This window comes from Schistocerca americana, chromosome 2, assembly GCF_021461395.2.
Source record: "Schistocerca americana isolate TAMUIC-IGC-003095 chromosome 2, iqSchAmer2.1, whole genome shotgun sequence".
Taxonomy (NCBI): Eukaryota; Metazoa; Arthropoda; class Insecta; order Orthoptera; family Acrididae; genus Schistocerca; species Schistocerca americana.
The window spans coordinates 949,985,295-950,013,140 of NC_060120.1; the positions used below are offsets into that span (position 1 = coordinate 949,985,295).

General features: G+C 39.1%; 1 protein-coding gene across 1 annotated transcript in view; it reads left to right on the forward strand.

Moving 5' to 3' along the window:
- LOC124596112 (spermatogenesis-associated protein 13) overlaps window positions 1–27,846 on the forward strand; it is a gene marked incomplete at its 5' end in the record, with an annotated part of 105,567 nt that overhangs the window by 11,936 nt on the left and 65,785 nt on the right. Inside the window, one exon of the mRNA XM_047135127.1 lies at window positions 11,680–11,822. Within this exon, the coding sequence (XP_046991083.1) occupies window positions 11,680–11,822 (143 nt within the window). The remainder of the gene's footprint in view (window positions 1–11,679; window positions 11,823–27,846) is intronic.

The window sequence follows — 27,846 nt, forward strand, 5'->3', positions numbered from 1 at the left end:
CCAGGATGGCCACCCATCCAAGTGCCGGCCACGCCCGACAGCGCTTAATTCCGGTGATCTGGCGGGAATCGGTGTATCCACTGTTGTAAGGTCATTGCCTCCTGTAAGGCAAGGGGCAGTCAAATTAAAAAGAAACAGATGGGAAAAAGTAAATAAACTGTTAATAATTTCGAAAATAATCACTGTAGCTGTTAACGCATTCACGCCACTGTGAGACAAGATAGTCGACGCTTTGATAGAAAGATGTTTGCAGTTGCCTCCCATGGAACCAGGATTGCTCTCAGGTGTGCACCTCTTCGTCCAAAGTAAATTGACGGTCAAGAATGCTTTTCTTTTGGGCTCCAAAACTATGGAAATCGTATACAGAGAGACCAGGACTGTATGTAGGATGTGTAAGGGTTTCCCAGCGAAACTACCGCAGCATTGTCGAAACAACCATGACAACATATGGGCTGTCATTATCCTGCAACAAATAATATGGTCCATCAACATTCCCGGGCGTTTAGACTCGATGGCGCGCTTCAGTGTTTGTAAAGTATCCCCGTACTGTTTATGCTCTTCATGGGTATGCTACCAGATATGATCATCTTGATGAAACGATATTTCGGCGATCCACCTGGCCGCCATCTTAAGGTGCGATTGCTGAGTACACAATCACACCAGAACAGCTGCCAGCACTGTCCACCACCATAACTGAGGGGACAGTGCATCGGCTTGTCATGACGGGGGGCCTGGGTTCGATTCCTGGCTGGGTTGGAGACTTTCTCTGCTCAGGGACTGGGTGTTTGTGTCGTCTTCATCATCATCATCATCATCATCATCATCATCACCATCATCTCATCCTCATTGAAATGCAAGTCGCCGAAGTGGCGCCACCTCAAAAGACTTGCACCAGGCGATTGGGTCTACCCGCTGGGAGGCTCTCGCCACATGACATTTCATCTCCCTCCTCTCTGTCCATCCCCTCCACCCCCACTCTGTCCATCTTCTCTTCCCCCTTTTCTCTGCCCAACTTATCATCCCCATCACCATCTGTTTCCACTGCCCATCACTCTGCTTGCCATGCCCCTCTGTGCATGTAGGCCCTGCAAAGGTGGTCAATATAGGAGGCCGAAATAACTCCCACAACATGCCTGTTGTGCAGCGAAGCCTACATGTTAGGAGCTGGAAAACATTTTCTTGCCCCTAATAACTAGGCTGCATTGCAAAGCAGGGCAGTAAGACAGGCTGATGCTATTTCCATACAATCCACCTGTTGTGGAGGGCAACCCATATGCCAGAAGCTGGAAAAAACGTTTTCACCTGTATCTCCCCACCTATTGGAGTTAGAGGGTTGTAAATTCCAACAATGCTGATACTAATGAGGCCTAATGTTTCTGGGCCAAATTTGGTTAAAGTCCTAGACATACACACATACACTCTTCTTTATATATATGAGAGAGAGAGAGAGAGAGAAGCGAGGGGGGGGGGGGGTGAGGGTGGAAGAGAATACGAAGTATAACATACTCAAATGAACATCATAGTTCAAATAAGAATAGTAATACAAATCAACTACAGCTACGAAGAACAGTAAAACCACCCAGATAGCCATGCTTTAGCACTGCTTCTGCGCCGCTCCCATATCTAATCTGCCCAGCGGAATACCGACGGAGGTCAGTCTGCCGGCCAGCCTGGATGTGGTTTTTAAGCAGTTTGCAACATCCCACTAAGTGAATACTTGGCTGGTACATAAGTCCCGCCTTATTCACACGAGTCGCAAACATTTAGAAAACTTCCCCTCACTTCCATATGAATAACACTACATGCAGACAGTTGGCGTGCATCCATTCCTCCCCGGGTCGTGATGGGATGGCGACAGCCACCACTTAAATTAACAATACCAAATCCTTTAATAACCATGCTGACCATGCGCCGACGCAGGACGAAGGCACAACGAAAAAAAGAAATAGAACATAGTACCATAAGAAATCCAGCTAGATCGAGAGACACTCTCAGAAAGACCAGAGTACTGCTATGCTCAGGGCGTTTCAAGAACGAAAACAGATTTCATTTGTTTATTACACACACACTAAAAAAGACGGAAACACAATTCGCATGTCACTGGATAGAGGAAGTTTCAAAGTTTTATGTTCGCATGCACACTATAGCATACACTCAGTATGAGCGCCATCCGTTACTCGAGGAACATCGAAACGGTAGTCCTTTTCATTCCACACATGAATCCACAGTTTCAAGTTTATTGAATCAACAACTACAACAATTCGATTTCTCAACTCTTGAATAATAGCTGCCACAAGTAGGACAAAGATTGTCTTTTATGTTCCCCCATACAAAAAGAAATCGCAAGGATAGAGGTCTGATGACCTGGGAGGCCAAAAGCAATGAACACGATCTTTCTAGAATGAAATTTTCTCTCTACAGCGGAGTGTGCGCTGATATGAAACTTCCTGGCAGATTAAAACTGTGTTCCGGACCGAGACTCGAACTCGGGACCTTTGCCTTTCGCGGGCAAGTTTGGAAGGTAGGAGACGAGGTACTGGCGGAATTAAAGCTGTGAGGACGGGGCGTGAGTCGTGCTTGGGTAGCTCAGTTGGTAGAACACTTGCCCGCGAAAGGCAAAGGTCCCGAGTTCGAGTCTCGGTCCGGCACACAGTTTTAATCTGCCAGGAAGTTTCATATCAGCGCACACTCCGCTGTAGAGTGAAAATTTCATTCAAGAAACATCCCCCAGGCTGAGGCTAAGCCATGTCTTCGCAATATCCTTTCTTCCAGGAGTGCTAGTTCTCCAAGGTTCGCAGGAGAGCTTCTGTGAAGTTTGGAAGGTAGGAGACGAGGTACTGGCGGAGTTAAAGCTGTGAGGACGGGGCGTGAGTCGTGCTTGGGTAGCTCAGTTGGTAGAGCACTTGTCTGCGAAAGGCAAAGGTCCCGAGTTCGAGTCGCGGACCGGCACACAGTTTTATCTGCCAGGAAGTTTCAACAAAATCTTGTTGTCCACCTCTTCCAATCCATCGTTGTGAAACGGTGCTGCTAAGATAACGCTGCATCTTGAGGTAAAGGTGAAGCAGGGCACTGTCTTGGATGAAAATGAACTCAGTGGAATCTTCGTGAACTTGGATAATAAAAAAAGTTTGCAGCGTCTCCAAGTTTGACATTCCTGTCACAGTTTACTCCGCGAAAAAGAAAGGTCACTAAACTTTGTGAATAGAAACGGTCGAAATTATTTTAAGTTTCGGTGAGTCTCTGAAGTTCGACGACGATGCCGGGATTTTGTGGCCCCCAAATTCGTACATTTTGGCCATTTACTTTACTTAGTAAATGAAACATCGATCCCTCCGAAAAGATAAGACGATCGGTCAAAGTGCGTTCTGGCGTATCCCAGAGAACTGAATGAAAAATTCGTAACTTCTGTTGTAGTCTCCGGGACGCAATTCCTACAATAACCGAAACTTACAAGGCTTCATATGCAGACTTCGTTCCAGAACATGGCACATCGTTGTTCGAGAAAATCGCAATTCCTGGCCTGCCCGGCTTGTGGATTTCCGAGGACTCCGTGTGAACGCGTCCCTGAACGCTCGACATTTTCATCAGACGTGTGCAACAGATCGGTGTTCCTCTCCTTGCATATGCAGTCAACTCCCACGAATTTTGTATCCCTATCATAGACCTGCTTGTGTGGAGGCGACTTCTTCCCGAATAGACGGCGGAAAGCACGTTGCACTTGAACAATGGATTGACTTTGCGCAAATTGCAACACACAAAATAATGTCTCTTGCGGTGTAGTCGGTAGTTGCCTTGTTGCTACTAACGACAGCACATCGGTGTCAAAACTTTGAACTTTCCTCTATCCAGCGACGTGCACAATGTGTTTGTACCTGCAACAAACAGCTTTTTGAATTACCAGATTGATAGACCAGTCACAACGACAGCAAATTGTAACGAAATGCAAGAAGAACTGCAGATAGACGCTTGATTCAGCGACTGTACGAGGGCTGTTCAAAAAGTAAGATGACTTTTCGAATTGCGCGGGCAACGTACATTCGATTATCGATCTTTTTTTTTTTTTTTTTAACGCTGACATACATGTCCCGAACATATGTTCACAGTTTTAAGTGTACAGCATACTCCGTTTGTTTTTGACAGTTTGAAAGGTTAGACGTGTTTTAGTGTGTTCTGCGATTTTCGGTTATTACAAAAAATGGAGCAAAGAATTTTCATCAAATTTTGTGTGCTATAAAACACTTGGAAGGGTGACAGTGTTATCCGGTGAGTCTGCTGTAAGTTAAAAAAAATGCTTGTAAGTAGTACAAACTCTTCCAAGATGGCCGAGAAGATGCCAATGACCTCGCTCTGGACGCCCCAGCACATCAACAACAGATGATAACGTCGAAGGTGTGAAGAAAATTGTTTTGGAAAATCGTCGAATTGGTGAGGATGCTGGCATATCGGCCGACTCGTGCCATGCAAATTTTCGGGATGTTTTGGACATGAGACGTGTGTCAGGGAAGTTTGTCCCCAAACTTCTCAATTTTGATCAGAAGAACCGTCGCATAAGGATCGATCAGGAGCTCTTAAATGACGTCGATGATGATCCTGATTTGCTCAAAAGGGTCATAACTGGTGGCGAAAAATGAGTTTACGGTTATGACGTCGAAACCAAAGCCCAATCGTCCCAATGGAAGCATCCTGGAGAGCCAAGACAAAAAATCACGCCAAGTTCGATCAAATGTCAAAGTTTTGCTCACTATTTTTTCAGTTACCGTGGCGTAATGCGTCATGAATTTTTGCCTGAACGTCGTAGGTCAATAAGGAGTATTACCTTGGCCATTACCCAATGGCAGACACTATAAAAGAGGCGTTGTGTGTAACTTGCTGGTTTATTGTTAAAGTTTCGAGAACATACGTTCATATAAGTTTAATAAGTCACGGTTGCAAAATACACGAATTCTTTACAGACGAATGGAAAAACTGGGGGAAGCCAACCTCGGGGAGGATCAGGGTGGATTCCGTAGAAATGTTAGAACACCCGAGACAGTATTGTCCCTATGACTTATCTTAGAATATAGGTTAAGGAAAGGCAAACCTACGTTTCTAGCATTTGTAGACTTAGAGAAAACTTTTGACTATGTTGACTGGAATACTCTCTTTCAAATTCTGAAGGTGTCAGGGGTGAAATACAGTGAGCGAAAGGCTATTTACAATTTGTACAGAAACCAGATGGCAGTTATGAGTCGAGGGGCATGAAAGGAAAGCAGTGGTTGGGAAGGGAGTGAGATAGGGTTGTAGCCTATCCCCGATGTTATTCAATCTGTATATTGCGCAAGCAGTAAAGGAAACAAAAGAAAAATTTGGAGTAGGAAATAAAATCCATTGAGAAGAAATAAAAACTTAGAGGTTCGCCGATGACATTGTAATTCTGTCTGAGACAGCAAAGGACTTGGAAGAGCAGCTGAACGGATTGAATAACATCTTGAAAGGACGATATAAGATGAAGACCAACAAAAACAAAACGAGGATATGGATTGTAGTCGAGTTAAATCAGGTGATGCTTAGGGTGTTAGATTAGAAAATGAGACCTTTAAAGTAGTAAATGAGTTCTGCTATTTGGGGAGCAAAATGACTGATGGTGGTCGAAGTAGAGAGGATATAAAATGTAGACTGGCTAGGGCATGGAAAGCGCTTCTGAAGAAGAGAAATTTGTTAACATCAGGTGTAGATTTAAGTGTCAGGAAGCCTTTACTGAAAGTATTTGTATGGAGTGTAGCCACGTATGGAAGTGAAACGTGGACGATAAACAGCTTGGACAAGAAGAGAATAGAAGCTTTCGAAATGTGGTGCTACAGAAGAATGCTGAAGATTAGATGGGTAGATCATATAACTAATGTGGAGGTACTGAATAGAATGGGGAGATTAGGAATTTGTGGCCCAAGTTGACTAGAAGAACGGATGGGTTGGTAGGACACGTTCTGAGGCATCAAGGGATCACCAGTTTAGTAGGGAAGGGAAGCGTGGAGGGTAAAAGTTGTAGAGGGAGACCAAGAGATGAATACGCTAAGCAGATTCAGAAGAATGTAGGTTGTAGTAGTTATTCGGAGATGAAGAGGCTTGCTCAGGATACTGTAGCATGGAGAGCTGCATCAAACCAGTCTCTGGACTGTAGAGCACAACAAGAACAACAACAACAACAAAGTTCATATAAAAGTCAGCCAGTATACTGCTTCCTTCTACGTTACGTTTATCTCGCAGACCATGAAATTAAAATAAGAGATATGCGAGTTTACACGGAGGCTTACCATCAATCTTTCTTATCTCTCACAATTTACGACCGGAACAAGAAAAGGGGAAGTGACAGCGGCGCACGAAGTACCCTCTGCCACACTCCATAAGGTGGCTTTCGAAGTACTGATTTATATAGAACATGAATGTCCATTCCGCAAGGAAGGCAAGTACGAATGGTCTGTATTGTAACCCGAGACTCGAATACGTGTCTAATGTGTTAGCACCGCACATCTCTGTCGTTCAGTACCTACTAGTACCGGTATCATTAGCGAATGTTACTGTGTTCTGTAGAAAATAACATCATATGGAAAATGTAAGTGGAACACGTTGTAAGTCCCAAACCATGGAGAAAGTCTTTCAAACATGCGTCAGTAGATACGCATGGTCTTTGTGCCGAGCTGTGCTTCCCTTTGGAATTCCGAAGTTTCAAAGAAATGGGAAGTGATTTTTGCTGACGACAGTTCTACTAGTTAAAAACCTAATGCTGTATTTCTGTATTCTCATGCCACGTGGAACAAAAACTATCCTCCTGCAATTTCGCCGGACACTGACGCTCTTGGGACTATGGGTGTGTGTATTAAAAAAAAAATTAAAAAATTTAATTCTTGCAAAGAAGAAAGCAGCGCCCAGGTACTGTTAATAATGCTATTTATTTACACAAATAGCGCAGCTACTTGTTTCAAACCAGCAGGTTCATCTTCAAACAACTGTTCATGTTTATATTAGATTTTTTGTTGTTTACAGCAGTTGAAAAAACAGTCAACAACTGATGTAAACAAGAACAGATGTAATATACAAACAGTCGTCTGAAGATGAAACTGTCGGTTCGAAACTGCTAACTGCACTATTCATGTAAATAAACAGCGTTACTAACAGTGATTAGTTCCCGTTTTCTTCTTTGCAGGAATCAGCTTTTAACTTTGAACAACTCACTCACATATCTGGGAACGTATTACTTATGCTCGTACTTTCATTGACAGTGTGTAGTGGGGCACCGTGTCGAATGCTTTCCGGAAGTCTAGAAATATGGAATCTACTTGTTGCCCTTCATCCATAGTTCGCAGCATATCATGTGGGAAAAGCTGAGTTTCGCACGAACGATGCTTTCTAAAATCGTGCTGATTCGTGAACATAAGCCTTTCGGTCTCAAGAAAATTTATTATATTTGTTCTAAGAATATGTTCATGGATTCTGCAGCAAACCTATGACAAGGATATTGGTCTATAATTTTGCTGGTCTGTTCTTTCACCCTTCTTTCACGCGCATTTTTTCCAGTCGCATGGAACTTCGCGCGGCCGAGAGATTCGCGATAAATGCAAGCTAAGGAAGGGGCCAATGGCGTGGAGTACTGTTTGGAAAACCGAATTGGGATTCCATCTTTATCTGGTGACATACTTGTTTTCAACTGTTTCAGTTGTTTCTCTACACCAGGGGTGCTTATTAATATGTCGTCCATACGGGATCCTGTTCGTTGGTGACTCGACAGCATGTTTGAACGACTCTCCTGCGTGAACGATTACTTAATCGCGAAATTCATAACTTCGGCTTTCGTTTTGCTATCTTCAAGTGCCACACTTCTAGCATTTGTAGACTTAGAGAAAGCTTTTGACAATGTTGACTGAAATACTCTCTTTCGAATTCTGAAGGTGGCAGGGGTAAAATACAGGGAGCGAAAGGCTATTTACAATTTGTACAGAAAGCAGATGGCAGTTATAAGAGTCGAGGGACATGAAAGGGAAGCAGTGGTTGGGAAGGGAGTGAGACAGAGTTGCAGCCTCTCCCCGGTGCTATTCAATCTGTATCTTGAGCAAGCAGTAAAGGAAACGAAAGAAAAGTTCGGAGTAGGTATTAAAATCCATGGAGAAGAAATAAAAACTTTGAAGTTCGCCGATGACATTGTAATTCTGTCAGAGACAGCAAAGGACTTGGAAGAGCAGTTGAACGGAATGGACAGTGTCTTGAAAGGAGGATATAAGATGAACATCAACAAAAGCAAAACGAGCATAATGGAATGTAGTCAAATTAAGTTGGCTGATGCTGCGGGGATTAGATTAGGAAATGAGACACTTAAAGTTTTGCTATTTGGGGAGCAAAATAACTGATGATGGTCGAAGTAGAGAGGATATAAAATGTAGACTGGCAATGGCAAGGAAAGCGTTTCTGAAGAAGAGAAATTTGTTAACAGCGAGTATTGATTTAAGTGTCAGGAAGTCGTTTCTGAAAGTATTTGTATGGAGTGTAGCCATGTATGGAAGTGAAACATGGACGGTAAATAGTTTAGACAAGAAGAGAATAGAAGCTTTCGAAATGTGGTGCTACAGAAGAATGCTGAAGATTAGATGGGTAGATCACATAACTAATGAGGAGGTATTGAATAGAATCGGGGAGAAGAGGAGTTTGTGGCACAACTTGACTAGAAGAAGGGATCGGTTGGTAGGACATGTTCTGAGGCATCAAGGGATCACCAATTTAGTACTGGAGGGCAGTATTGAGGGTAAAAATCGTAGAGGGAGACTAAGAGATGAATACACTATGCAGATTCAGAAAGATGTAGGCTGCAGTAGGTACTGGGAGATGAAGAAGCTTGGACAGGATAGAGTAGCATGGAGAGCTGCATCAAACGAGTCTCAGGACTGAAGACCACAACAACAACAACAACAACAACAACAAGTGCGACACCAGACTTGTCAACGTTACGTACAAACAGAGATACATTGTTTCCCGTTCCCTTGACAAATGTCTGATTTGGCGCATAGAACGTTTTCCATTGCCACTGTCCATGTAAACTTCACGGTAAATGTGGTAGGTATTTCACGTAGCAAAAAGCGCCTCGTTGATAGCGAACGTATGTCATTCACTTAACTCAGTAACACTTGATATTGATACTGGCGGTTACTTGTCTGATGAAATACTTTGAACACATTTCTTTCATTTTTTAAGTATTTTTTTACTGATGGGTGTCTACTGCCACGTTACTTGTACGACTCACGGCAACTGTGGTATATCTTGCGATAATGCGACTACGTCGGAAATCCACGATGCTCGTTGAATCCGCAAGGCAGTGTGTACCTGAATGTCAACACAAAATAGGGTTCCATTATGAGAGGTCGCGGCAGAGGATGAAACACACACACACACACACACACACACACACACACACACACACTGGAACTCCGTGGAAATTTATTATGCACGAGCGCATATGGAACAAAATGAATGAAAATCGACTATTGTCCTTCTAAATTACCCTTCAAAATAGTCCCCCATTGGATACTAACAGCGTTGCCGACGATAGGGAGGGCGTTGAATGCCATTGGCATTGCCATGCCTGTCGCAGAAATGCCGTGAGAGTACCTTCCCTATTGCGAAGCGCATCGCACGCTATGGTTTCCTTCAGTTGTGGAATGGGGTCACAGCCGCATGGTTTGGGCTCTGGCGGGTGGGGGATGATTTCCCACCCCAACTGCTGTAAACAATTCATGATGATATCTGCAGTGTGAAATGTATCATTATCGTGGCGTATGACTGTATTATCCAGCAGTGCCGGACGTTTTCGCCGTCACTCGCAGCTGTTCGCTGTTCTTCATTACACCGAGTCGTGTTTCTTCCTGTGAGAAAGGCAATTTTCACGTATGCTCTCTGTTCTACCCTGCTTACATCCATTCTGTAGCACGGCCAACGTCACCCGTAAATGTTTCAGGAGCTGTACCGAGCCATTCTCGGATGCTGTAGCAATCTGCATGTTGATCTCGGCACTGTTTTCCGTGGGCATTCGGTTATATTTACTGCGATTATTGTTCGCACGATATATACCATAGTTGCCGAGACTTATGGAATGACCCTCGTACAATACTTTTCACATTTGGCTTTGGTTCTGGAATCTGGTATTCTGAAGTTGGCTATTGGCCGAAAAGCGGAAAATGTTTACGTCTTGTAGCTTGACTTAGGCGCAGACTGAACTGAAGTTTAAGAGCGCCCTATAGCCAGTTCAGGAGTAAAATACTCGCCATTATTGAATGAATTAGATAAAATTATCTTAGTGCGGAATGAGGAACCAAAGGAAATAAACTGGGAAACATGAAGGTTATTTACCAAGAAAGCCGTTACGAACTTTCAAAGACGAACTACTTGATCATAAAGAAAGGATCTGGAATTCCGAAAACAGTAATTTACATGCAATGCTTGTTATGCACAGTGAGTATAAAGCTAAAAAATGGTTCAAATGGCTCTGAGCACTATGGGACTCAACTGCTGTGGTCATCAGTCCCCTAGAACTTAGAACTACTTAAACCTAACTAACCTAAGGACATCACACACATCCATGCCCGAGGCAGGATTCGAACCTGCGACCGTAGCAGTCGCACGGTTCCGGACTGCGCGCCTAGAACCGCGAGACCACCGCGGCCGGCATAAAGCTAAAAATAGATAAAAAGTATACTAAGACCTCGTCTCAACATTTTTTACAAATATTTTTGAACCATTTTTACCGTGATGTGAAGACGAGATTGTTGAATTCTACTCGGGAATTCAGGCGACTAATGTGTTCGTTTCAGGGTTACGTTTCGATATATTTCTTACCTGTTATCTTTTGCATATATGGTGTTTAAACTCATTGCACGAAACGCGTAGAGGTGATAGATAACGTGATTGCGAACAACTTTTGTTACAGACAAAATGTTCGTTGACCCTCTGGCGACGCATGGCGTTTTTTAACCTTCGCAACACCGACGGGGGAGGGAGGGTGCTATTTTAAGCCCACTTTTCGAAAATATTGCAATCCAGCCAGTTACTTTAAATTTTAAAATTTTAACAAAGTAAATTATTTATTGTTTTTCTTTTACGAAATTCTTAAATGTTTTGAATTTTTCGGTTAAACTGACCCCAAAAATGTATGTCTGTAAGACAATTATGAGTGTCATTTAATATCTTCAGGTTCACGACCTTGCTTACACATCAGAACTCTTTAAAAGTTATATTCCGAGTAAAAGCCAACAGAAATGAATGAAATTTGCCTTTTTAATTTTTTTGTGTTGGTAAAGTATCCCAGTTTGGTAGTGCACGTTACTGAATTACTAAGAGTGTGGTTTTTGATGTTTTCATGTTGTGGATCGTACATGTAATTCAGTAAGTTCTTTAAAAAGTATGGTGTTAGTATAAGCCAACAACAATTTCAGAATTTTTCAAACTCTTTTTTTCTAGGGTGGGCATAAAGCCACACCTTGCGGACGCTTGTCAAGTGTTAAAAGACCAATTTTCGTAGAATCATCTGTTGAATAACCCAACAGAAATACATTGCCATGGAATTTCTAAGGTAGAGATTGCGATAAATAGCTTTGATAACTCTTATGTAGAATATGAATATCCAGCGACTATATTGTTACTTGTTTCCCTTGTCTTCCACAGCCGATAAAGGAAGCGAACAATTCAACAGAAGGGCAGTATAGGCGTTCTCCAGGACTCTCCAAATCTGTTCGGCACACTAAGAACGGAACCATTGGACACGTTGATGAACCACCAACAAGCAGATCCGACTGGGATATCCACAGGTAATTGAATATGACGATAAAAACTTTATTATTTACATATTTCCCCCTTCACTGTTTGTAAAATACTGCCGTATTTTGTCGTGCATTGTTGTGTGGTAGTCTCGTCTTCTGTGTGTTCTCCTCCTACCCATTTTAATTACTCGGAGGAAAGTGGGCTCAGTGAGTTTTTAATTGGTTATGCGCGTGTTTGCATGTACCAGAAATTTTAAATTCCCTCTGCCTTTATTTGATGGGAGCGGAAAACTCTCGTGAAAAGGATGAAAATTTAAACAACTTATTAACTTGCATGTCTTTTGTACATTCCACACTTTTCTCTCTCTGTTGAACTCTATATTTGAAAATTCCCATATGAAATCACGGCCAAGAAATACGGATGTAATTTTGTGACTCTGTGTATATGTTACTGCATTATTGAAATTTTCTTAGAATGCATGAGTACATGTAGTTGGTGAACAAAGAAGGAAGTCTGACTTAAAGAATGTTAAGTATAAGCGCCAGAACGTGTTGCAGTGCACAGAATGCAGGTGATAAAAGCTGAGCATTCGTACATTACAGGCAGTGGTAGTTTCTATATTGTTTGCCAACACTTCTAATGCTAATATTCACTTGAATAGTTATCAAAATCTGATAGTCTTCCTGATAAATCCAAAGATATTAACATTCATTGCAGCTCCTGGTGAGCTTGATCGTATGTTAAATGTAGAGTATAATGAGCTGGAAATATTCAACCAAATCCATACTAAAACATCTCAAATTTTTGTGGTAATATCAAGCTAATTAATTTACACCTTAATCCATTGTACTAACGTACTTATGCACTGCTGTCTATCCTCATACTTTGCGTGTGTGCGCTATCAACTTCCATTAGGAAATTGTGACATTAGTGACTCTATCACTTGCTGATAATATTGTAATATTGTCATAAATGACAAAGGCCTTGGAAGATCAGTTGAATGTAATGGATAGTGTATTGAAGATATGTTATAAGGTGAATACCAATAAAAGACAAACAAGTGAAATTAAATCAGGTGATGCACATAGATTAGAAAATGAGCTACTAAAAGCAATTGATGAGTTTCGTTATTTGGGCGTCGATGATAGTGAAATAGAGAGGACATAAGATACAGACTGGCAATAGCAAGAAAAGTGTTCCTGAAATATAAGGAATTTGTTAAAACTGTGAAGCTATTTGTACAGTGTAGTCTAATACAGAATGAAACATAGAGAATAAGCAGTTCAAATAAGAAGAGAATGGAAGCATTTTAAATGTGATGCTACAGAATACTGTTGAAAATTAGATGGGTGGGTTGAACAACTGATAAAGAGGTACTGATTTGAATAGGAGAAAACAGAAATTGTCAATTTGGTGAGGAGGAAGAGGGTATTGTAGAGGGAGACGAAGGCTTGCACAGGATTGTTTAACTTGGAGAGCTGCACCAAACCACTCTTTGACTGAAGTCAACAACAACAATATGCTGCCCCATGATCATTTATTCTGAAGTTGAAGATACCTACATCTGCAAGCTACTGTGAAGTTCATGGCAGCGGGTGTACCCCATTCTACCAGTTATTAGGATTTCTTCCTGTTCCTTTCACATGTGGAGTGCAGGAAGAATGATTGAACACCTCTGTGCATGCTGTAATTGCTCTAATATTGTCCTCACATTACCTTTGTGAGTGATACAGAGGGAGCAGTAGTATAATCCTATAGTCACTGTTTACAGCCAGTTTTTGAAACTTTGTTAGTGGATTTTCTCAGGATAGTTTACATCTATCTACAACAGTCCGCCAGTTCAGTTTTTTCAGCATCTCTGTGACACTCTCCCACAGGTCAGACAAACCTGTGACCGTTCATGCTGCTCATCTCTGTATACGTTCTATTTCCCCTGTTAGTCCTGTGTGGTACAGGACCCACACTCTTAAGTAATATTCCAGAATGGGTTGCATTAGTGATTTGTTGGCAGTCTCCTTTGTAGTCTGATTGCACTTCCTCAGTATTCTACCAATAGACTGGAGTCTAGCACCTGCTTTTCGCATTACTGAACCTGTGTGATCATTCCATTTCATGTCTCAACAAAGTGTTACCCCTAGGTATTTGTATGAGTTGGCTGATTTCAACTGTGGCTTATTGATATTGTAATCGTACACTTCTATGTTTTCCATTTTTTGAAGTGCACAATTTTACATTGCTGAACATTAAATCAAATTGCCAATCTTTGCACTACTTCTAAATCTTATTACAATCTGACTGAACATTTACACAGCTTCTTTCACACAGTACTTCATTACAGATCTGTGCATGATAAGCAGAAAGTCTGAAGTTACTATTAATATTTTTTGCAAAGTCATTAATATACAATATGAACAGTAAGGACCTCAACACACTTCCCCAGGGTACATGCGAAGTTACTTCTACATCTGATGATGACTCCATCAGAGGCAATGTGCTGTGTCTTCCCTACCAAAAAGTCCTCAATCCAGTCACAAATTCCACTTGATACTCCACATGATCGTACTTTTGACAGTAAATGTATTTGTGGTACTGAGTCAAATGCTTTTCGGAAATCAAGAACTACTGCATCTACCTGTCTGCCTTGATCCAAAGCTTCTCATTTGAGAAAAGTGTGGGTTGGGTTTCACATAATTGATGTTTGTAGAATCCAAGCTGGTTGGCATGGTGCAGGCCTTTCTGTTCAAGATACCCCATTATGTTTGAGCTCAGAATTTGTTCTAAGATTCTACAACAAATCAGTGGTAAGGATAATGGATGGCAGCTTCATGAATCCCTTCTACTACCCGTCTTGTAGACGGGTGTAACTTGTGCTTTCTTCCAACTACTGGGTACTGTTTTTTGTTCGAGGGATCTACGGTCGATTACAGTTTGAAGAGGGGCCACAAATTCAGTATAGAATCTGATAGGGATTTATGTGGGCCCTGGAACTTCATTCATTTTTAAGCATTTCAGCTGTTTCTCAATACCATTGACACTAACACTTAGTTCGCTCATCTTTTCAGTGGTACAAGGATTACATTAGGACAACGCTCTTGGGTTTTCCTTTGTAAAGGAACATTTTAAAATGAGTTAAGCATTTCATTTCATCTTTTGCTTTGCTATCTTCAGTTTCATTTCCTCTTGCTTGCTAAGGACTGGACACTTAAGTTTGGTGCCACTAACAGCCTTTACAACTAGAATTTCTTTGCGTTTCATGAAAGCTCATTTGACAGTTCATTACTATGGTAGTACATGAAGACTTTGCACATTGCTGGTCTTTGACAGCCAGACACTTTTCATTCAGTATCTCTGTGTTTATAGTCCTATGCTTTGTTACACACCTATTATGCAGTAGTCTCTGTTTCTTGAGGAATTTCTTTACAGTGACTGTATACCATTGAGGGTCCCTCCCATCATGAACCATTCTACTGGGTACATAATTAGCTCGTGCACGATCACCTATTCTTTTAAACTTGAGCTGTGGTTCCTCTGCATGTTGTTGCTCTGCGTTGAGCATTGTGATATGACCTACTAATCTTTGTCTTCTTACTGACCATATATATCTTTCTGCTTGTTTTAGTCATTCTTTGTACTTTGGTAATCATTGTCGCCACAGCCATGTCATGGTCACTGGTATCAGTTTCAATGCGAATATCCTCAAAGAGATCAGCTCTCTTTGTTGCCATTAGATCCAACTATTCCTTCATGAGTGAGCTTCCATACTATCTGTTCTAGGTAGTTTTCAGAGAAGGCAGGGTAATGGTTCTCAGGATGTCGTATCACCCACCATTAACTAACTGTAATTTTCCCAATTGATTGTTGGATGATTACAGAGTGACTGGAGAACTTAACATACAAGTGAACTGAGATTTTCTCTAAAGCCACCGTAAAGATGATGCAGGAGCTGGAAGGTGGCAGGACAAGGTAGACGTGTCAGGACGCTATTAACTTTCATCATGCTGTTAAGTGAAGGACATCGTACCCAAGATTGGTTCCCACAACTCTTAAAAGTGGTGTTACATCACCCACTTAAACTCATAACATCCAAATCCATTCCTATGCCACTCCCAATCCCAACCCCTTGCCACAGGTACCATATCCCTGTGGTATATCCAGATGTAACACCTGCCCAATCCACCCACCCAGCACTACTCCCATCTTAGTCTTATCCTACCCCGTCAGAGGCTGGGCGACCTGTGAAAGCAGTCATGGCATATACCAGCTTTTTATATTGGTGTAGCACCACCCAGCTGTCCTGTCACCCCCAAACTGTGGCCAAGAGCAGAGCGGACCATCCTGTGGCACAATGTGAAGCTGAACATAACATGCTTGATTTCAGTGGCAGCTTCACAACCCGTGCCGTCTGGATTCTGCCCTCTATTACCACCTTTTGTGAACTGGAAAGATGGAAGTTGTCCTTATAAAAACATTCACCATTCTCGAAATTGCCCTGCCCTTAACCTGCTTTAACCTATTGTCCCCACACCCTTCACCGAACAGTTGGGATTCCCTCTGTCTTATCACCTCCTCCCAAATCACATCCCCTCACCCTCATTGTGCACCACTTTCTGCTAATGCATCCACCAGTCTTTTCATCCTCTCTACTTTTCTCCTTTCCTGCTCCCCATTTCCCACCTCCCCCTTCCCTCTCCCCCATAATCTCCTGACACTGTGTATAGCAGCCTTAGCCCATCACCTTCTAGTCACTGCATGCTCTGCCAGACAGTGCTCTCCTCTCCTCCCACCTGTACCCTAATATCCCACCCCCTTCCATGCCCCACTCTGGGTTGCCACTTTCGTTCAACTTGACAGTTGCAGTCTGTCCAGAGAGGCTGGAGATAGCGGTCATGTGTTCATGATGTGGGCCTGCTTGTGTGAATGTGCGTGCGTGCGTGATTGTGTGTGTGTTTGTTCGTTTCTTTTCTGAAAAAGGCTTTGACCAAAAGATCAGTGGGCAACAGTCTTTTCACCATGCCTTTTGCAACTGAATGTGTCATCTATAGGGTGATTTCATAATATTGTTGTTATTCCAACCCAGACTTTCGATTGTTTAAATGTTTTGTTAACGTGGATAACATAAGTAAAGTGTTTCATAGACATGGTACCTCATTAGCCTGGCAAGTGGAGTATTTGTTCACCTCAGAACAGACCCCATGTTTTCTGATGTATCAATCCGTCACAAGATTTAACTCCTGTTGTCAAAAGAGCTTGTAGGATTTGTGAGAGCGGTCTTCATTATGATGTGCAACACCTTAGTTTTAGCTCTCACACTTGGATTTGTTGAATTCACCTGATGCACTCCTACCAAGCAGTCTAATGATTAGTAGTGGAGCTCTTTATATTGAGAAAAGGTATTTTATAGATTGTTTGTTTAAGTCATGTACCTTTTCATGATAGACAGATGTGGGAGAAAGATAGGAAGCTGTGCGGTTATTAATTTGTTCTAGAAGTATGAATACGACATTGAAGTGCCAACAGTTTAATGTTAAGCTATAGCAATAATAACACTTTCTTTACAAAATGAGCAATGACCCATTTGTCCAACTCGTTAACTCTTGTCTCCACTAAGAAAATTTGAATTTTGTTGGCCAGTGTGTACAGCACTGTTTATATCCATACAGAATATATCTTTGCACATGATAAATGAACAGTGAGCTCATGTCAGCCTGTAATTTGTAGTCTTCCAAATTTTCCATTACTCCTCTCTCCTAAGAAATTTATTGTGCTCCTTAATTCAGAATCAATTTGTTCCTTAAATAACTAAAGATTTCTTATTAAATATGTTGCTTGAAATTTATAGGTTTTTCACTTACAAGTGGTCTTTTTCTGCTCCATTGTCACTACAGAGACTTCACCAATTCCAGTATTTTAAATATGCTTGATCCAAGTATTATTTGAGCTTGTCTTGGTTGTGGTTATGCTCTCCTGTTTGATGCAGTAGTGTTCAGAGTTGAACTATGAGTAGCACTGTAGACTGCCTATTAATTACTATTAATTATGCTCAGTGACTGACAGCACGAAAAGACCTCTTGTTGAATGACAGTCCGTCTCTCTCCACTGGTTTTTGCTATAGTTATAGCTATTTGTGTGGAATTAATGATCTTGAAATTATCATTGATCCCACTATTACAGGTCTTTACCACTGGAGGGGGAGGGGGATTTGGTACCAGAACTGTCAGTCCATAGCCTGTCTAGTGGAATCCCAAGAGTAGTTCTCTCAAAATGCATGTAAGAGGGACAGCATGTTGCAAAGTGAACGAGTGTTGAAGAAATTGCAAGGCGTGCCTTCCCCTTCTCACAGTCAGCATAATTTTCACACTTTCATTTAAGAAAAAAAAACAAGTTTTAATATTTTTGAGTTTTCTGTCACAAAGTGGGTAAAATTCAGTATACTAACTTGCTCGTGCATGTTTTAGATTTTGGCACTGAGAGCACATACATTCTTTCTGCAGCGAAAGCATGCATGGCGCATTGAATTATGATAGACTGTTTCAATTCTTGCATGGTATCTTGCCTTTTGAAGTGTAACTCAGTTGCTGAGTTCTTCCATAAATAAACAGGATTCATGAGGTGCCCCAGAATGCTGAAAGGTGTTTGTTGTGCTATAAGTTATCAGATAAACAACATTCAGTAAAATTCATGCTCATACAATTGTTTGAAGTGAATCAGGTGTTTAGTATTTATCTTTTTTACTTGGTCCTTGGTCTTTTATTTGTTAATAAACAAAGATGTCACTTACTTTTCTTAAAAATATTGAAAAACTTGTTTAATTTAAAGGGGACTTCAAAATTGATCAAATACAGTAACATTATGTATAATAGGGTAGATTACTGTTCACCAAATAAAAGAGGTACAGAGCAACAAACAGAGTAGAAAAAGAGGATAAACTATGCATAATCCAGGAAATTTTTCCGTCACTATGGAAAATTCTGTGCAGTGAGAAGAAATTTACAAAACTGTTTATTATCATTTTTGCAGGTGTGTGCATTGTTCAACACCTCCTGTGTTTGGCGAATTGTGATCTATTCTTGTGTACATAATTATACTGCAGTGTATATTTACTATTGATAAAATCAATCATTTATATAAGTAAACTAATTAGCTGGATCATTCATATGTCTGTTTTTTATTTGAAGTGAGGTCTTATTAAGGTGGTTTAGCTTTTATTCTCATTTTTTCGCTCATTTGCCCAAACTATTCTTCATTAGGATCCTGACACATTCTTTCTGCAATAATATAGGAAATCATTGTCTATGTGGCTAGAGCCAAGTAGTCAGCAGAAAATGCGAAGTTGCTGGAGTCTTAGATTTGGTAGGTTTTATAAATTAAATAATAGAAAATAAATAAGAAAAGGAACAATTAAAAGATAAATATGCTGATATGTCTACAGAAATACCAAAATAAAGAGTGTGGACACAGAGATGGAATGGCATGTCTCAGCTAGAAGCAGCTCGAGAATCCTGATTATTCCTCGAATTGAAAATTCATGATTTTCTCTCAGAATTGTCTCCTCCCAATCTGGATAAGCTCAATCCATTTCTTCTTATGTTTGATGTCACAACTGCCTCTTAATAATCTCTCTCTGTCTTTATCTTCAGCAGAAAGAGGCTCGTGCACTGCACATTTGAAAGAAAAGAGGTTGGGATCATCATCAGAAATCTAAAATGAGATTTTGTGTGGTTTGTTTGATTGAAAGGCTACATCCTTGAAGGGAAAGTTACAGTTCCATAAATCGTTGAAAAGAAAATTTGAAAATGCTACCAGCGATTTCATGCCCAATTTACTCTGCCTTACTAATGACCTCGTTGTCACGAAGCATTTTATTTGAAACTTCCTACCGACGAGGTGGCGCAGTGCTGAAGTCACTGGATTTGCATTTGTAAGGACTGGAGCTCAAATCCTAACCTGGCTGCTGTGATACAGATTCCTTATGGTTTCCTAAAACCATCTGAGGCAAATCCCATAATGGTATTATTCCAAAGACCATCATGAATTTTTTGCCCACCCTTGTTTCATCCAAGCTTGTGCTGCATTTCAGATGCCCTCCTTATCAATACAGCATTACAACCTAATTTTTTCAATCTTCTTTCCTTCTTTTAAATTTACATCAGACAAGGGTACTAGTTTTTACATCACATTGCTTACAAGAGAAATTTAGTCTTCCGTTTATCTTAAAGGGAGTTGTTGCTTCAGATAGCCTTTGTGGTCACCAGCAATTTGCTGCCGAGTTCTAATCACTGCATCACATCATAAGTCTGAAAAGGCAGCACCAATCAAGGAATAATACTATTAAACAGTATATTGCCAAAAATATAAGGGGAACACTGGAGCTGTATATGGCATAGTATTTTAAAAACTCACTTTGTTCACTAAAGGAATGTTAGTCATGTTCCTGAACTTGAAGCTGTTTTTGTCATTGGTTTGCTTTTGTTAACAGCAGTAGAATAATGCAATTTGTGTACTTTTAGGTTTGAGTTTTACTTTTTCTGGTGTCCCGTCTTTCTCACAAAATATACTGATTTAAAAATGAATTTTCATTTATGGTGTTTGACCATGATAAAATCGTGCGAGGTGTAACACTGGGCAGAGCAAAACAAACTCTTTCAGACCTCATTTTTGGTTTTCAGCGCTTCAACATTGTTAAGAGGATACTTGCATTGAACTAATCACTTCGTTTGGCAACTTCTATTACAAGTGGGAAAACCATCAATCCGGACTATATAAATATGTGTATACTGATTTTGCTCTGTCGAGAGACAAATGTAATATTTTTAAAAACATAACATATAACAATTGTGTGATTCAAATTTGTAGTTATAAAGATCAAATTTTAGTGCTACAAATGCTTGCAAATTTTAGTGTGTAATACGTCATACACAATTGTGACACTGTTTCTCAGCCAGAAATATCTACTATTTACTTCCCGAGAAAAGAGATTATGTTTCAAAATTTGTGCATGTAAATGTATTGAATGATTTTTTGGATTAGAGACAGTATTTAGTTGACTATTTACACTTGAGTACACATGAATAAGATTTACTCACATGTAATGTAAGGGGTAGATGAAGTATATTCTTACCAGTTAGTAAAACAGCCGTGGGAATGGGCCTCACACACACACACACAGATGGAGAGGAGGGGAGGGGAAAAAAAGTTGTTAAATCTCTGTCTTGCTGAACTTTGAAAGCAGGTATTTCAGTGAGAAATAGGGGCAAAACAAAAACCTAAGAAATAATTTTATGAGACTTTTCTCCACTTTGTGTCCTTTTTCAGCAACAGGTAAGTGAATACTCCTTTTATGTCCCAGGTACTGCTAATAACAAATTTTGGCTTTCATATTTGGAATGAACATGCTGTGACAATTGAATATATGTGCCCGATAGACTCACACCCAGATTTACCACTTTTTTGTTAATAAACACCTTACCTCATTTGACTACCTACACCTGACTCATTCATTCATTTTCACTTATTTTTCCCCATAGTACTTTTATACACTACAACTACCAGAGGTTCCCATGAGGTGTATGCAAATCACACCCTAGTGGAATGGAGGCAGTGGGAGACTGTTACTTATCCTACCATGAGGGATGTGTATGAACTAAATCAAAGTCATTGAAATTTGTATTGAAGGGGATGAAATTGGTGAAGTTTTAATGACATGATATGATATCAGGACAAACTGTTCAGTTCTGCTGTGTGCCAGAGGTTGTAAAAGGAGTGAGTTGTGTTGTTTAGGAAACAATGCTTCAGTTTTAGAAATGAATGAGTCTGTTAAGCAGACACAAAAACTTGGTGTAAGTTATCTTCTAGTTTGACAACAGTATTGCAAAACATTGCAGTTTCTCTGTTAATGGGAAGGGACATGAATTTTGGAGTTTTGTCTTTCCTCAGTGGGTTTACTATGTGCAAACTGTATAGATACACCTCCATTGATTTAAAAAATAATAATTTTTTAATTTTCTAATATTCCGTGTAACAATGAAACAATATGAGATGATGAATGTGAGAAAGATTAGTGGCTAGCCAATGACAAGAAATTCTCTTTAAGGAAACAAATATTAAAGAAACATTACATGTAATTTGGAATATGCAAGTCAAAAATGAATACTAACACTGATTTGCCAAGAGAGGGACAACTGGAGCAGTCTTGGTACAAGAAATATGCTAATTTAATATCTAGATTCATATTTTTAAAAAGTATTTCATTGCGAAGAAGAGAGGTAGGAAATATGGGAAATAAGGGATATGATGGGTAAATTCGTGATGAATGAAAAAGACTTGATCTTGTAAGACTGCAGGAAAGGTTTCAGAAATACTAGTAAACTAATGAACTTGGGATCTTCAGACTATACTCATCCCATGTATTTTTTTCATGTGTTCACCGGCACCAGTTGCTAATGTTGTCAGAAAATCCACTAAATGACTATCTAGCAAAAATTCTGTGATGAGTGCCAACAGGCAACATGTCAAGAAGTGGCAGAAAAAGTCTCAACATTTTTTGGAGTGATTTACCATTCCCACAGCACCTGTACTCCATAGTCTCTCTTTTTAGCATTTATTGTGTTAACCTTTCTCATGCTAATGGGATTATTAAATGTTTCTGAAATCTTGAAATCTGAATGTGCTTTTTATGTGTGTTGTTGGTCTGCTTGGAATGTTTGCCTTTGTTGTGACAGTACTGATGCCAGCTGAACAGGAAACAAATTAAACTATGTTTACCCGCTAATAATGTTGACTGTGTAGAGAAAATGATTGTAGGCTTGAGGTGGATGGATGATGCTAGAAAACAAGTTTAACTGATAACAAAATCAATATAAAAGTTCAGTTTTTCATTCACTGGTAAAAAAGTAAAGGTGAAAATGCTGTCAACATTGTAGCTTAGTTACTGATATCAGTAGGTGCTAACTAGAGGAAGCAGTGTGTTGCTCACTGTCGTTGACATCATTTGCTTTCTCAGTATCCTCCTTACAAATGTCATGCGGGATAAGGTTAATTTTTAAGTATGCTGTACCATTTTAGTCATTTTTATGTTATAGTAATTTTTAACTTCTTATCACTGAGTGAGTTTGCATGGCACTTACAGTTTCAGCTCTTGGTGTTTAGAGGGGTCATGGTATTGTCGCATAGCTGATATATTAAAATATTAGTAACAATATTTTGTGTCTGAAGATTAATCTAAGATATGCTGTTGCATGATGTCTTAATATCACAAATATCCTGTTATTAGTTTGTTTCGTATAAAGCTTTTTTCCTTTCACATCAGTGTTTTAGAAAAGGGAAACGTAAACAGGAACAGTAATGGTTTGCAAACAAAAAAGTGAGGACTACAATAAAAAAGAGAAGTGTATGGTAGAGGCTTACTTAGAGAAGATAATATTAAGTGAACAGAATCATGAAAGTTAAAAGACTAATAACAATGTTGTGGAAGTTGGGAAGCTCAGATGAAGGATTAGACATGAGGAACTTAGCCAGTTACTGTCCTTAACCAACGGATAAAAAATGAGCCCATAAGTCTTCTCATCTTCTCACTGGTGAAACAACTTTTCTTTATTTTGTTAGCACTTTTTCCTCTTCACGACTGTGCGTTATGCACCAGATGCAGGTCTGAAAGCCAAAAATCTATTATCTTCAGTTGTGTTAAGTAGTTATTATACCTGTTCTAACTACCATTGCTTTTGAAATAGAGAAATAATTGCCCTTATCCCTCACATTTACATTTATATGAGAAATGGAACCACAAGTTGTTGGGAAAATTGCAGTCTGAAGCATTTGTTTTAGTATTTAAACACAGCTGTAACTTGGTCCATGGATTCCATATACCTTAATCACATCTTGTAATTTTATGCCCACAGTAATTATTGATGACTGTTGTTGTTGTTGTTGTTGTTGTTGTTGTTGTTGTTGTTTGAAGACTGGCTTGATGCAGCTTTCCACTTCAGTCTGCCCCGTGCAAGCCTCTTCATATTGGCACAGCTGCTCCAGCCTACATCCATTTGAACATGCTTTCTTATCCAAGCATTTATCTTTTTCTAAAATCTCCTTCCCCCTCACATTTCCTTCCAGGACCAAATTGATGATGCGTTGTTGTCTCAGGATATATCATATTAACTGATCCCTTCTTTTAGTCAATTTTTGCCATAAATTCTTTCTCCCCCATTCGTGACTACTGTATCATATAAAGCGTTGAGCACTTAAAAGCAAGAAGCAGTTGCAAAAAAAGCTGTATTTCTCTAAATCTTGTCAAAAATTATGAACAACATTGTAAGCAAAAAATCACATAATTTTGTGCTGATACTGCTTGGTGCAGTAGCGATTTCGTGTGTCAGATAGCTGACTGCTCAAATTTTGCATGTAACTGTTGTACTGGCACATTTTTACTGAAAATGAAATCACTGTGTTGTGAACTTCCCCAAGACACAGTCTTTGATGCTATAGACAGGAGTACTTCAGATCAAGTACTACTGTGTCATTTGACAGTTATGTTCTGTTTATTTCAATAAAATTTGATTTATTTCCATTGACATATGTTTTCATTTTATTAGCATTGATTTAACTATTTACTGAGTTTTCTTTGTATTCCAGTTAACTTAGTATTTATGGTTTTCTTTCCTGTGTTTGCTCATTTTATGTCTATTTCTGTCATATTTTTCCTTATTCCTGGATATCTATGCTGTTGTTGTTGTTGTTTCACATTTGTATTTCATTCTGTTCCTTCAGAAATTGTAAGCACTATGTGAAATGGAACTACACTGAATCATAATACCAATAGAATTTTTTAGTTTGTGCCCGATTTAGCGTGAGGCTTCTTTGTTTCTTCCCCTATCAGTTGCCCAGACTTACTACCGAGGGTTCCAAGTAAAATTTTCTTTAAACAATCTTCCCATTCATTTGCATTCTACACCTCTTCCCCATTCCATGCAAGCATTAGAATCAACGCTCCCTGATAGTTCACTGGACTGGTTGGTTATGAATTATTTCATATTCTCAGTGAGGTAAAAATCCAAGCAGCCATTTACTGCACAATCAGCTGTAGGTTACTGTAACTTACACTTTATAGCAGTAATTTCATTATGTATTTTGTTTCAGTGTTTGACTTTTATATAATATTTTCAGTAACTACACAATGAAAAATCCACTTACGGCATGTTTTTGTAGTTAAATTTCTTGGCAAAACATGATGCTAGTTGAGTATCTCTAGAGAGCAGTTAGGAAACATAAATTGATTCAGTAGGGGATAAAATTAAACAATGGAAAAATCAAGGAAGGAATAACAACAGTATTATGAAAAGGATAGATTGCTGCTAACCATATGGAGGAGATAAAGAGTCACAGACAGGCACAACAAAAAGATTCCTGTACATTTAAGCTTTAAGCACACACATTAAAGCAAACACACGCGCATGACCACTGGCCAGCCTCAGTGGTCAGGGACAGTGGTGGTGGTCGTTGTGTGTGTGTGTGGGGGGGGGGGGGGGGTCTTTTTAATTGTGCCTGTCTGCAAATCAACATCTCCTCTCCTCTATATGGTAAGTAGCAATCTATCCTTTCATAATACTGTCAGTAGGGAATAAGTATTTTACATTGCAGGCATCTTAGACGCAGTTTTAATGAATAAGGGAGAGGGAGGGTGGTAATAAAGAAAGGGAATGGAAAATAATTGCCACTCCAATTTTCTGCAGTTTGTTGTCATGATACTGAGTATATTTTGATAAACTGGAACCAACTTCCTAAATGTTACATTCTACTGAATTTAAAAGCTTTCTTGGTATATGTTTATTCATTTCTTCAGCTTTCTTTTTAAAACAAGCATGTATAATTTCAGATTTTAACTTGTCATTGAGATTTTAGTAGTGTATGTTTCTTTTCATGCCAAATTATTATGAAAAATGTTTGTTAGCAGCACATATAGTGCAGTATTCTATTTAAAAATATTATTCTCTTGCCAGATACAGTTTTATTGAACGTGCAGAACAATGATTACAATTAATGTATATTAGATGTCTGGAATTAAATTGCCTTGCAGACAGTCACTTTATTTTGTCTGACCTTTTCAATACATATTTTAGTGTGTTGTCTGCATATTTAACTTGTTTTCTGGCAAGAATCTGGCTGGCCAGGATGTAGGAAAGCAGTTAGGGTATTCAGAATTCTGAATATCTTTAGTCTATTTTGACTTTAGTTGATAGTAGTAATTAATAATAAGAATGTTGTTTGGATTTGATGGTGGCATAAATATTCTTCATATGGCCAGTCAGCCATTCTGTTTTAGTAATATTGCTGCGCCTGTCTTGCTTTTACAATTTTATTCTCTATTTCATGATTCTGAAAGCTAAAAGGAATGACTTTTTTGTGTTTCATGCACGCCTTGCAGAGCTTGTTGTACTCATATGAACGTATCCAAGAAAAGGATGTGCCTGGTTTACTATCCGCCTTGAAATGCATGCTCTATATGAACGAATAAACAAATAAATACTTACACTATCAAACTTCTTCATTATAATGGGTTAACATTTGTAAAAACAAGTAAAAGGAAGAGATACAATCAGTGTCAAAATAAGAAACAATTACTTCAGTTCATTAACACAACACCTACATTTTAATTACATTTGGAAAAGAGAAGATGCATAATTTGGTAATTATAAGCAATTGTCTGATCGGGAATGAACAGCTGGATGTATTGTTGAAACATTTTAATGTTTAATGGTGAGCGGTGTTTTACTGTATACAAGTGCAGAACTAAAAATGTTTAAAATTTTCATCTATTGTAATTATTAAGGAAATATCTATTTTACTTAATGGAAAACATTATAACACATCACAGCTTTGCTGGCAAATATCTGTGAAGTCTTTCCTTGTTTGCTTTTCCGTAATAGTGATTAACTGCTTAAAGCTGTATACAGCTTTAAATAAGCCAGGAAAGTAAGTTATCTGCAGTAAAAGATTAAACCAATAAATATCTTGAAATTTGCTGTGGATCCAAACCATAACAAAATGGGTTTGTGGATTCACCTCATGTAACCATACTCATGTAGCATGTTCACCTCATTACACATTCAAACTTGTTACATGTTTAAATGATGTAAACACTCTCTTCATTGTAAATCATGTTTGTTGTTATTAAATTATCACTTAGTATTAATCATAACCTATTGTTAGATAGAAGGGCATATAGCCACTGTAATGTAAGTCATACACAAGAAAAAGAACTTGTCTTTCAGCACAAATAATGTACACTTATTGTGACCAATATAAAATTCTAATATTAGATGATGAAATGATATCATTACTTATTTTCATTTTTTCCCCCTAATGTAACGGAGATTTCAGTCTCATAAAAATGTTACTTGCCAGAAAAATTAACTGTTCCTTAAAACTGCTTTGATCTTGTTTTGTTTTTTGTGGAATAAAATTCCCTCCTAATATCAGCTTTTATAGAAGCTTGTCAGTATTATATTAAAATTATTTGCATTAAGTCAAGCAAAGAATAAATAAACAACTCATTCTGTTTATGTCTTCTGTTAACTGAGTGACAGAAAGTCAATACTCAAGAGTAACACTCGATGTAGATAATTACTGTAAGTAAATTGAAGGCAAAATTTTGTTAGAAGTTTAAAGGAGCTTGCTTCCAGTGAGAACTGTATATGATATAATTTTTGTTGATTTGTGTATTGCTTGAATTTAGTATTTGAAATAAAGAGCATGACAATATCTTGTCTAAAATTTACATTCATATCGCATTTAAGAATAAAATAAAAATTTCAGAAAAATTAATAAAATCGCAAGTGGAATTTATATTCTTTTACTAGTGGCATGAAGTATAAAGAATAATATATATCATGAACACCAAAATGTTTTTGTTGTGCAAGTGTCGTATTTGAATTCTTTACAGGAACTCCCACAGAGAAACATCGTAGTGAGTGATTATCTAAAATTGACCTATTAAAGGCCCTCAACTTGGGTTGTTTTTCATTTTGGAGTGAATAAATGATTTGTCAGCAATATAAGCAGAGGATACACTTAATTTCCATT